Here is a 12,409-nt window from a genome sequence, read left to right on the forward strand (position 1 = left end):
GTCCATTGTCTTATCACAATATCCGTCATATAGCAGATGGAACTTGATTGCTGCCCTGCCTGCTGAGCACTGTGTGAGACTAAATCATGCATACTGAATAAATAAGTCGTAGTCATATATACTTGTGGAGCAAGAAAATTTAAAATATGCTGGGCTTCATGATGATGTGGTATGTCTGTGTTTCCTATTTTGAGAGCTCCACACTAGTTCGAGGGTGGGAGGGATTGCAGGACAGAAGAGAAGATGGAAGAGGGCAAGGAAAGCTCCCTAATATCTGTTCCACCCTGTCCTTCCTTTAAACATGCCTCAAAGCTGCAGGAGACGCCTTGAAAGCCACCTGTCTTCCCTCCCTGCTCCTGCCAAGAACTCTAATGTAGCCAGCCCCAGGAGTGACTCTTGTTGTGCATTGTTATAGACTCAGACAGCAGCCTGCTAGACTTGAGCATCTCTTTCCCAGGGAGTTCATGTCAACTGTAGTTGAAACTAGCAGATGGTCCTGACCCGCAGGTAAGGCACATATAGCCTACAAAAGGATATGGAGGAAGGTCATTGCCAAGTGAGAACAACCAAAAAAGCACAGAAAGAGTAAAAAAATACACAAAAAAAGACAAGGAAAAGAGGCAAAAAGGAGGGGTAGAGAGAGAAAAAAAAATGGTCAGAAAGGAGGCAGTAACAACCACACAAGGGGGATGATGCAAGAGGAGCTGTGAGGGCACCCAGTCACCAATGCAAACCGGAGGGGTGCAGGGGGATCAGCAATGGGACTGCAGTGCTCTGTGTTTGGATTGCATGTTAAATCAAAGGGTGCGTATCGCCAAATTCAATCCATCATGCAAGGCTGAGCTCAGCTGTCCATACTCTCAAGTACTGTTCTCACCATCAGAATTCAGGTTTGAGGCTCTAATGCTGATGTTACCATGGAGCAGGGGAGCCTCACTCGTGTATATCACTGCAGGTTTAGTGAGATAACTACGGTCTTGCTTATTGAATTTTTTTCTTGAGTGAATCAGTAACATATGCATATGTACATGGGCATATGTGTGTGACAAGCAGATAGACGTGCAGTGCTGAGAAATTACTTACTTCTGGAGATTTCAAACAAGAACTATCAAATGTAATTAAAATTTAGGGGGATGGGGAGCCAGATCTGAAAAAGAAAGATACCGGCTTTGCACTCTGCTTTATCTCTGAATAGAGCCGTTTCCGCTCCTGAAAATGCAGCAAGAAGGAGTCCAGTGAGGCTTCAGTTTGAAGATAATAACTTTAATTTTAGCTCAGAATTACTTTTTTTCAAAGTCAATCTGACCTTTGACTTGTAAAAGTTATTGAATTGCTACATCTGACATAATGAAGGATAGCTCTGCTGACACAAGTCAGAGCAGTTTATACGTAGGCATGAAATGCAAATATTAAGAACACTAAGAATCAGGAAACACAAATGAGATAGTCTGTATTAAAAATGAAGTCAGCCTTTTTAATATTTTAAAAAAATTGATTTTTAACCTTTTTTTGAAAAAAAAATGTCCACCCTCAGTCTGTGTGGCAGTTTGCCCTCTTCCCTGGATTAAATCTCAGTCCAGCCTATCAAATATAGCGTGATTATATTAGTTAAACCTTCTTGGAAAACATACACAAAGCGGAAAAATCCCATCAATCATAGTCTTGGCAAAAGCAAAGACTGAAATCAATATTAATACAATTAGCACCCTTACGTGCTATGCATCAGAACTACATACATTCTTTGACACATTGCGCCTGAATTTTAGAAGTGCTGAGCATCTGCAGCTTCAATTGAAATGAATGGGAACTGGAGATGCCAGCACATCGCAACATCTAGGCCATTATACATTAGGAATCCTGTAGGGAAAAGCATGATAGCAGGTGGTATAATATGAGGAATTCACTAAGGGCCGATTGGGCAAGCCTACTTGTGTATCCGGTGTTAAAGTGACAATCCTGTTTTTCTAGACAGCAGTTTCACCAATCTCCTTTTATGTGGTGTTTTCATTCTTCATTCATCAGCATTTCACAATCTGCCCCTGAAGTTTTGAACACTGTCTCTAATTTTTATGTCAGTGCAGGGATTTAACAGTGCTCACTAGTACTGAAATGAGGGAAAATGACAAAATGAAAGCTGCAACGCTCTCCCAGAGCCAGATGTCTCTCCATTGGTCAACTTAAGTCAGGCTCAACACAGGACTTTCATAGCCAGTCCTTCTTCCAAGCCGGCGTCAATAAATACCTTCAGCTCATGACCCATTTAGAGCAGCCATCTGTTGCATATAATGAAGGAGCTATCCATTTTTTCTCACCTGATTACTGATTGTTCCAGAGTATTGTTGATTGCTTTGTTTTATTAATCACTCATTTTGACATACTGTATCTGTCCCTTTTATTCTGAAAACAGATGGTCTCGGTTTCCAGCATTATTATCAATAGTTAGTTCTAATAAGATGGGGTCCCAGTGCCATTTTAACTGAGAACTAAGCAGTACAGTGCTAGCTAGTATAATGTTGCATCACTGATGCTGTAGTTAATGTTGAGACAGGCTTCCCATTCTTAACTATACATGGGTCTCCCCTTTGGAGAAATTGAATAAGCATTGGGCAAGGACCATCTTTTTGTTCAGTATTTGTATCGCACCTAGGACCATGGTTGCTGTACATAACTAGAGCTCTTTGGGTGCTACAGAATACAAATAATGATAATAACAATAGTATCAACAATTATGAGATCTCTTCACTTATTAATTGCCACATATCATTGTGGCCACAAAGCAATGTGAGATTCCATGGTACATGGCTGAAGTTCTTGTGACCAGTGCAAAATGAACCCATGTCATCCTGGTATTAGTAACAGTAAGCAAAACTTAGTCTTTGGAGATTGCCAAGCAACAATTACTACTTTTCTTAAACTACTTTAAAGTAGTAATTTGTTAGCCGTGGAGGAAATGTTTCTTTCAGCTGATAAAAGTATTTGCGTTTCTATTTACTATTATTATTTGAAAATGATTTTTAATATTGGACCCTGTGTGAAATGTTATGTATCCTGCAGCGCCCAGATGAAAACCAGATATCTGGTTTCTACTGGAAAAATGACATTCCTATAGTTTAATTTTTGGAAAGAATTTAAATGGTGAAGTCAACGCTGACATAACTCTATCTTTCATCCAACGAATTCTGTCACTGACATTATGCTTCCACTGTGTTTATTTCCAGCTGAGGGCTCATGCAGTGGATATGAATGGGAACAAGGTGGAGAACCCCATTGACCTCTACATCTATGTGATTGATATGAATGACAACAGGCCTGAGTTTATAAACCAAGTCTATAATGGATCTGTTGATGAAGGATCTAAACCAGGTAGAGTTGAAAGAGCTCTTATGATAAGTCTAAGACTTCAAATATAAAGCACAAGTTGGTTTGATCACATGTTCCATTGACTCCTCTTGATGCTCAGGGATTGTTGTTTTTTGTAAAATATTGATGAAAACTTGAACAATTTAGCTGAACTACCATAAACATTGAAGGGGAGGAGGTGTAGAGTTGGATAAGATGGAAGCTGCATCCAAATCACACTACTTGGAAGTTTTATTTGCAAAAGCAACTGCTGACGCTTTGTAAAATCAAACCTGGTGTTGCCTGTCTCGAATGTTTGTTACACTTACAGTGTTCTACAGTAATATGTAATCAGTACAGTAATAATGATAGAATCCTAAAAAGAAAAGCAAACCCTGCAGAGATCTTGACTTTTACCTGACTGTATGCTTGAAATACTGTAGATCTGGCTGACTGAAACATAATCCAGTCATTTGTAAGCTCAGTATTTACCATCCACTCAGAGTCCAATAAGATCTGTGTCCCAAGTTGTGGAAAAACTGCTCATATGGGACCTGATCCAAAAATCGTTGTAGTAAATTACAAGGTTCCCACTGACTTCATGATGTCTGCTCTCGTGCCATGTTTTTTCTGCTGATTGTGAATTATGCAGAGATCTGAGACCAGATTTTCAAAAAAGTTAAGTGTGCAAGTTCTCATGCACAATCGGTGAGTACCTAATTTGTGTATACAGTTGAGGTAATGGTGCAAACATTAGCACATTTAAGAAGTCTTTGGAAAAATGTAGCCTTTTTTAACATTTTCCTTCCAAATATACTGTTGATTCATTATTGGGGGTAGAGCATAAATAGGCAGTTTACAAGATGGTAAATGGTTTGCTTTAGCTTATTGCTGAATATAACTAATATGAATATATTCATTATTTAATGAAGAAGTGGGGATTGTGTTGTGAAAACTATTGCCACTATTTTTAGGTAAACTGCTATAAAATACAATGCTCCTAAAGCCTTAATGAGATCCCCCCCCCCGAATAAATTTATCTTCAGTTGTTTACACGTAGAAGGGTTAAACGTCACATGACTTTTGGTTTGTGTCAGCAAACATTTATCATTACTTCTCTGCTGCCTGAGGTAGTTGTCATAGAGAAGTCTCCGGAGACCACTGTTTTTAACAAGGTGAATTGCAATCCTGATTGATTGTCTTTCAGCAGTGTGAAGAATGGCTCTTGTGGCGACATGTCATGGGAACAAAATGTGACATTATTTCTTGAGGAAAGAACGTTACATAGCTTCCCTCTTGGTATGTTTGAGGTAGGGATGCACCAAAGCTTCAAAGTTCTCATCCGGATTCTGATCCTCAGAGTTGGGCTGTAAAGAAACTGAACTGATCATTCTAATGACTCTTTCACAGAGAAGGTTTTTTTCCCCTCTGTTACACTAAGGCCACATGGGGCTTCCACATATAAGTTATCAAGATCTGAAGTGCTGATTGAAATAAGCCATGATGCTCATGACATTTCCATAACAAATCAGACTTCCCACATCTTATTCTAAAATAAATCAATATTGAAAGTGTTCCCAAATGTTTAACTAGCCCTGCTCGTTGGGATGAGGGAAGGAGTAAATTGCAGCCCTTTCTTGTTTGAAATCCAGATAAACCTATCAGCCATTAAATCAGAATAGGACTACAAAATACTTGTGCCTCTGGTTATACCAGTGATTTTTGGTATTCTGAATCCCAGTCCAGTATGCCTGCCTTTGAGGCAGGTAAATGGGAAGCAGTCTGTTTTATTCAAAAGCAATTACATTTGCCTTTGATGTATTTGTTTTCCCTTCTTTCTTGTTTAATCAGTATTCTTTTAAAGGTTTGTAATATTTATTGAATTCCTGTTCCTTGCCTCTCTAAACCCATCTGGGGACTTGGGTGTCTGCGAAACATGTCAATAATTGTGAGATTATGTCTTTGAGATAATGATGGAGAGGTCATAGCATTAGGTTGTGGAACCTGTGCACTCCTCACCCACTTCAAACCAAGGCATCACTGTTTTGTTTGGAGACATATATATACCTAAAATGAAGTACACTGCATATTTAGCTAAGCATGAAGCTCCCAGAGACTTGAAAACATATTTTTTCACTCAAGTTATATCAGGACATTACAGTAATAAGAGAGTATGACACTAGATCTTCAGAAATGCAAAAAAACTGCAGCCAGGATTGCTAATTATTCATCACAACGATCGACAAATGAAAGGTATAACAAATATTCCTACAGAAAACAAAAGGCAAAATATGTTCACTATTGATTCAACAATTTATTACATTATATGTGTAGACTCCACAGTTCTGCTTCAAGCAAGCTGAAAAAAAGTCTTATGTGATGTAGCAGATCAGCATTCATTGCCATAAAAGGCTCATTTCACTCCTATTGAACTCCTTCTCGGGACTTTGACTATTCATCTCTGACTAGCCCCTTGATTACTCTTTCTGACACTTGCTACTTAGGAAAGTAACTGTATTATCCTGGATAAACGTTGACTTTAATAGCAACCACTACCCATGGGCCAAAGTCCTGTTGAACTTAGTGGAAATTTTGCTCAAGTGAAAATAGTAAAGAACTCAAGAACTGACCGACGGAAATTTCCCAGCGAGAATAAAATATATGCAGATGAGCAGAGCACAGTGACCTTGAAATACAAGGGAAAGCCCCTGTGAGGCTGATTAACAGGATCACTAGAGCGGATCACCTATGAAGTGACAACAAAGAACTCTGTTGTGCTGTTACAGCACATCCCTGAGTAAGGGGCAGAGTGGAGCTGCCCCAGCCCAGGGGGAGCTGCAGAAGGGGTTGTGCCTCAAGAGGATGCTGCAGCATACACAGAGTTGCCAAGTGCAGCATGCTCCCTTCTCAGCAGCCAGCAAGCTCCAGTGAGCAGAGTGAGGAGGAGCTAGCGTTTGCTTACTCCCTGTCACTTGTGGGGTGGCTATTGCCCCTGGTGAGACAAGCAGGAGGGAACATTCCCTATGATCAGGAGAGCCCAGGCACTGCAAACTTTGCCTGGCCTTTGTTGTGCGTGGTGGCGGTCCAGTCAAAAGATGGCCTGAAGAGTTCTGTGCCAAGAATCCAAAAGAAGGTGCTGAGCTTCATGATGTTGGGAATGCAGATGGGTAGATGAATTGCAAATATGCGATGTGGCTAGTTTATCCTGTGTGTCACACCAGGTTTAAAACTTACACGTCCTTAAAACATAGAAATAGCCTTCCTTGGCCATCTAGACTGACCAAGAGCCAGGAGAAGGCTGGTGCAGAAGGATGGAGAGACTTACTCAAAGACGGTCCAAACTGATTTTTGTTGAACAGGTCTTAATGGAATTCGTGGCACTCTGAGTCCAACAGACTGCCCAAGTTTCCAGAGAATGTACTGTCTGAGGGGTGCCAGTCACCACTGTAATCAGACCTGGACAGGAATGCTGACCGGAGCTCATGTATTATTAATTATAATCTATTATTATCAAGTAAGATTCTGCTCTCCTTATATTGAATAGTACCATATGCCATGTGTAGTCCCTTTGAAATTAATGGAATTACCCCTTGCAGAGTAACATACTACTCTGTATGAATAGGGGTGTCACTCTCTGGTCCTTATACAATCCCCAAATGTGTGCTAGATGCTGTATTGAAATGTATCTCTTTTCCCTTCTTTGATACTTTGCAATAAATTCTTCCTTGCCGTTTCTAGTTTATTTAGTCTAAGGATATGCAGATGAACCATTTAGTTTTTAAAATGCAGGGCCTTCCAAACAAACACAGAACATGAATAGTTATGTGTGATATTTTTCCCCACAGAATCATCTCCTCCCCCTTCCCCCCCCACACACAGACACTCAAGTTGTTTTTGATTTAATGCACCACTGTTTGAAAGTGTATCTTAAAAGGCCATGTTTTACTCACATTGAATAATGTTCTGCTTCTTTGAACTTTGCCTCTATATGAAGAACACAGCTAAGTTTAAAAAACGCTGCTGCAAGCTAGCGCTGAAATTCCCCTGGTCCCTCCGGCAGCCTTAATCAGCGAAGTTCTAGTTCCCTCATAACTGTAGAACTTTCCTTTCAAGAGCTGATAAAGCTATATGGATTGCACAGCTTCTTTTCTGAATGTAGTACGTGCTGCATGAATTCTCTGGTACCTTTAAAGCTTATTTCTGTGAACCAGGGCAAACTAGCTTACTGGGTAATAGCCAGGGGAAAAAATCCTCGTCCTTCTTCTCACCATGCTTCACAGAATCCTCTTGCAAATATTTTTACCAGTTACTGCCTGACACAAACTTTAGCTACTAGAGTTTTACAGCAGTTCTTGTACAGGATTGTGGGATCCTAGGGATATCTTGTGAGAGTAATGTTGGCTGGGAATTGGATTTTCCATTTCGTGGGAAATTCTGTTATTTTGATTTTTTTTCCCTTCCAAAATAGAATGAAAACAAAACAAAAACAAAATGAAATTTCCCGTGAAATGGAATTGTGGCAAAAGTTTAATTTCAGTGTGATCGGAATGTTGTGTTTTGATAAAATCTAAATGTTTCGTTCCAATTTTGACTTTACATATTATAATATAATATTTTAAAAAATTGAAATGAAAAGATATTTTGAAATGGGAAGTCAAAACATTCTGCTCCAACATTCTGCTCCAAAAAGGTCTAACAAGTATCAACCTTATCCAAATGCTTCACTCCAGCAGCTTTTTGTTTTTGTTTTTTCATAATGAAATTTTGTCAAAATTTTGTAAAAAAAACTGTTTCACTTTTGACAAATTGGCATTTTCCTCTGGAAGAACCTCCAGTTGGAAGATTTCCTACAAGCTCTATATGGGAGGCATTTTAATATTAACCCATCCCTTATCTCCCCCCACCTATGGCCTAGGTGAAATGTTGGACCCTCTGAAGTCCATAGCAAAACTCCTATTGACTTCCATGATGCCAGAATTTCACCTCTCCCTATTCGTCATTTGATTTTTTAGCACATTGTTAAGCTGAAGGGCAGAGTTGTCACCAGTTTCTTACTCCTGAATGAACTGGAAGAAGCTCTAAGCATCATGGGTAAACCTCCAAAGGAACGGAACATTATAATTGATACTCTTTAAGTGAAAAATGTTGTAATTAAAATTCGCTGCCTCCTCCTAACTCCATGCAATTCTAATAGTGTGATTCTTGGTATTGATGTCACCTAAAAAATTAAATAGCTGGGAGCAAAATCTACATGTAGCAAATTGAGTTAAAGAAATCTCATAAAAATAAATATTCTATATAATTCTATTTTTAAAGCAGCTTATGCTATTAGTGCCCCAGTTGTTTGTTTATTTTATTTCTATGCTAGCAGAGATTCCCTTGAGAGATTAACACCATGGACTAATGCACAGATGGAGCGAGATACTTGAAAGTCATCTGAATATTAAGAATTTAAATCTTTAGCCTCAATGATTTGAACAGAAAAGCCAATTATGGGGCTGAATTAGTTTTCAAATTAAACTGCAATTTAAGGCTTGTGAAATTAATCCTTTAAGGCACAGAGTTGCATTTATACATAGACTTGTATGAAGCACTGAGGTTCTGAATTCCTGGCTCTTTCCTCTCATTCACCTGATAGCACAGTTAGCAAAGAGATGCTTATCACCCTGAAGGTTGTATTTCCACTTAAATTACAAGTGGGGGGAGTGTCGTAGGTGGTAAAATTGTTGCGAGAGAGGAAATGAAAATGGCACAGGTAAAGTTCCAGAGTCAGTGGCAATAAGAACCATCATTTTTAAATGCTGGCAGGAGACAGTAAGTGAAAAATACTTCCTTCCCTTTTGAATTTGAATTAATCCAAAAAACACTATGTTAAAGCTAATAATCGCGACTTTAATACAGTCAGTGTTGTTTTACAAGCTTGGAGGCAAATCATTTTCATTATTCTTTATTTAAGGCCTTGATTCAGCAAGGCACTTAAGTGTGTGCTTTAAATCTTGCTTAAGCCAATCGGACTTGCTTAAGCAATTTGCTGAATAAGGATGAACTTAAATATGTGCTTTAAAGTTAAGCACGTCTACAAGTGCTTTGTCCTATCAGAGCCTTACTAAATTAGGAGTATTCAGAAAAAGATAAGTCAAAGACATTATAACATACTCATGAACTGGAAACAGTGGGTTACCACTTACCACATCCCAACATCAATGTGTATATGTGACTATATAGGGCCAGGTCTTCATCATATGTAAATTGATATCGCTATATTGATTTCAGTGGAACTACAGTGAATGACACAACTGAGGATCTGATCCACAGCGAAAGAGAGACTTATACTTGAAACTGTATGTCAAAGCACATGTGTAGGATGAGTGGGTGCAGACCCAGAAATATGATGAAAGTGTCTCAAACATATAAGCTGCTTCTTTGACTCTTGAAATTGTGAGTATTATTCTCATTAGTTTTGGACAAAATTAATGATACCTGTACCCTTAAAAATCTAAGCCTGTTCTCTACCAAATGAAAAAAAAGAGACCTAAAATGGATGCAATTTAAGTGTCACTCAGCAAGAGAAGAATCTGCCTCTCTCAACATGAGCCAGATTTATTCACTTCAGTCATTATTACCATTCATGATCAAATTCCACATTACTATGTATACAGTGAAATCTTGTGGGGGATCCTACCCTGCGTGAGAGTGTGTTTTTCTAATTGCATTTTCTTCCTAATCAGCATTAGAGCTAGGAAAGCATAGAAATAGCTAAAGTATCATCATCCTTAAAGGGATAACACTTAAAAACTCATCTGATTGCCTTATTAACAGAATATGATTCAGCAGTTTTCTCAGTCTTACCAGATGCATTATCGCTATGTTCATCATACAGCCAATTTAAATATCTTAATGCTGCCTCATTCTGTTCAGTTTGGGTAGAGGCTAATCTCATCCTTGCATTTTGTAAACTATTAAAAATGGCTTCATCTGACCCACCCTCTTCTCTCTTTGACACGTTGCACATAAATTTAGGACAGACAATATCTTCTTTCAAGTCTTTTGGTCAGCCATGCACCCTTCTGAGATAAGAAAGTGCTCATATACAACCACATTTTACTGCTTTCCATTTTGTGTCAAAAGTGGGTAGTTATGAAATAGTTTGCTTACTTATTTTTTAGTATAGAAACAGCCAGTCCTAGTAGCAATGCAATGAATTATAGGGCTCAGGAAGAAAAAAATCCACATCCAAAAAAATTGGTTGAAATAGTCTTCTGAGACCAGCCTGGAAATAAATTGTAGCAATGCAGTAGCCCATCCACTGCAATGTTTTTACCAAACAACCTCAAATAATGTACCATATACCTATGGGAAAACATAATCAAGACACATTATTTAAAAGAATAGAAACAAATAAATTGATAGCAGTGGAGAGTTGTGAAGCATCTTGCTAACTATTCTTACAGGGGTCCTCCAGCAAGTAGTTAATAGTCAAAAACAATCAAGAATCTGGTCCCTCGTTGAATCTGCCATTGGTTTTGTGTGTGTGTGTGTGTGTGTGTGTGTGTGTGTGTGTGTGTGTGTGTGTGTGTGTGTGTGTGTGTGACATATTGTGCAAGAAAACTATGCAATCTACACAGTTTCACCTTGTAGACTAAAGGACAAATTTTCTGCTGATCTAACTGCATTGAAGTCAGTGAACTTTGGCCCTACCTGGTCACCTAGCATCACCAAGTCTTATCAGACAACAGCAAATGAAAATAACTAAATATGCTTGAAAAGATGGAACAGGTGTCAAACAAATCTTGCATCTATTTTGGAGACATCCTGTGCAGCTGCTGTGACCGATCCAGCAGTTTCCTTCAATATCCTTGAAAAACCTTATTGTCTTAAGTTTGTCTCTTTGGGTCTACTGTACTAAATGCAAAGTTTATATATTATTCTGGGCCAGGATTGTATGCAGCTTCTCTAGGGGAGAGATGTGATGAGAAGCCTGAATGAACAAAAGACTATATCGAACAATGTGCCAGACACGAATGGTCTTTTCAGACAATACATGTGTTCCTGGAAAATACCTAAGGAGAGGTTAATGCAAATCCCTCACCTCTGGTTATGCAAAAATCCAGTCTTCTGAAACTATGCCCTGTTTTTGTCTGCTGATCACTTATTACATGAGACCAATCTCATACGCCTAAGCTGTATAAAGGAAAGATTATCTATTCACTGGTGTGCCATTTCTGAGCTAAAGCTGTGAAAGCTTGTAACCACAGAAAACTCCTTTGTGTGGTTTGAAGGACTGACTCCTACCAGAGCCCTTGTTGGAACTGGGAGGAGATCTTTGGTAAGCTTATTAGCATGTTTGTAGTTTTTTTAATATGTTTCTCTGTAATGCTTTCACTGTAAGAATAAATGTGCTTGCTTATAAAGAGATGTGTGGTAAGCTGTGATTGCTGGCAATTACAGCTGTTCATAACCTTTAGAGAGAAAGTAAAGCACACACATTGGCCTGCTTAGGCAGTCTGGCATGCTGAGAATATCACAGTGCAGGTAATGAACAGTGCAGGTTGGGAAAAACTGCAGTCAGGAACAAGAGAGACATGGATCTCTGCTCAAGAGAGTTGACAGCTGAGGATCTGGGGCCCTGGAGTGGGAGCTTTTGCTGGACCATGGAGGGAAAACATTGGTACAGTTGCCCTGATATATTCTTCCAGTTCTCAATCTGTTGAATATTAGGTACCATCACTGTATTTTTTGTTTCTTTAGTTGCATTAATGGCCTCTCACACAGCTCAATTCTGCAGAGAAATGTGGATAGATTTTCTGCTATGCACTTTAATTTCCACTCTGTTGTGAAGAAAGCCTAACACTTTTTAATTCTATTTTGGAAATTATGAAACTATATGTTATAATTGTATAAACCACTTTCTTAGTGAAAATTCAAGATACACAATGATATTGTGCAGTATGTGTGAAGGCCCAGATTTTGTAGAGAAATGTTTGCATAATTTCACTATTTGCATATGCATTTGCCATCGGACATCTGTCTTTCTGTTTGCATGCACAGTTATAGCTGTGCAATATGTGCG

At 38.8% G+C, this 12,409-nt stretch overlaps 1 protein-coding gene across 2 annotated transcripts in view; it reads left to right on the forward strand.

The window, feature by feature from the left end:
* Positions 1-12,409, forward strand: part of CDH4 (cadherin 4) — a 718,652-nt gene that overhangs the window by 573,616 nt on the left and 132,627 nt on the right. For both annotated transcript variants that reach the window (XM_050917772.1, XM_050917773.1), the window contains exon 6: positions 3,219-3,363. In XM_050917772.1, coding sequence (XP_050773729.1) covers positions 3,219-3,363 — 145 coding nt within the window. The remainder of the gene's footprint in view (positions 1-3,218; positions 3,364-12,409) is intronic.

Source organism: Gopherus flavomarginatus, chromosome 11 (assembly GCF_025201925.1).
Source record: "Gopherus flavomarginatus isolate rGopFla2 chromosome 11, rGopFla2.mat.asm, whole genome shotgun sequence".
Lineage (NCBI taxonomy): Eukaryota > Metazoa > Chordata > Testudines > Testudinidae > Gopherus > Gopherus flavomarginatus.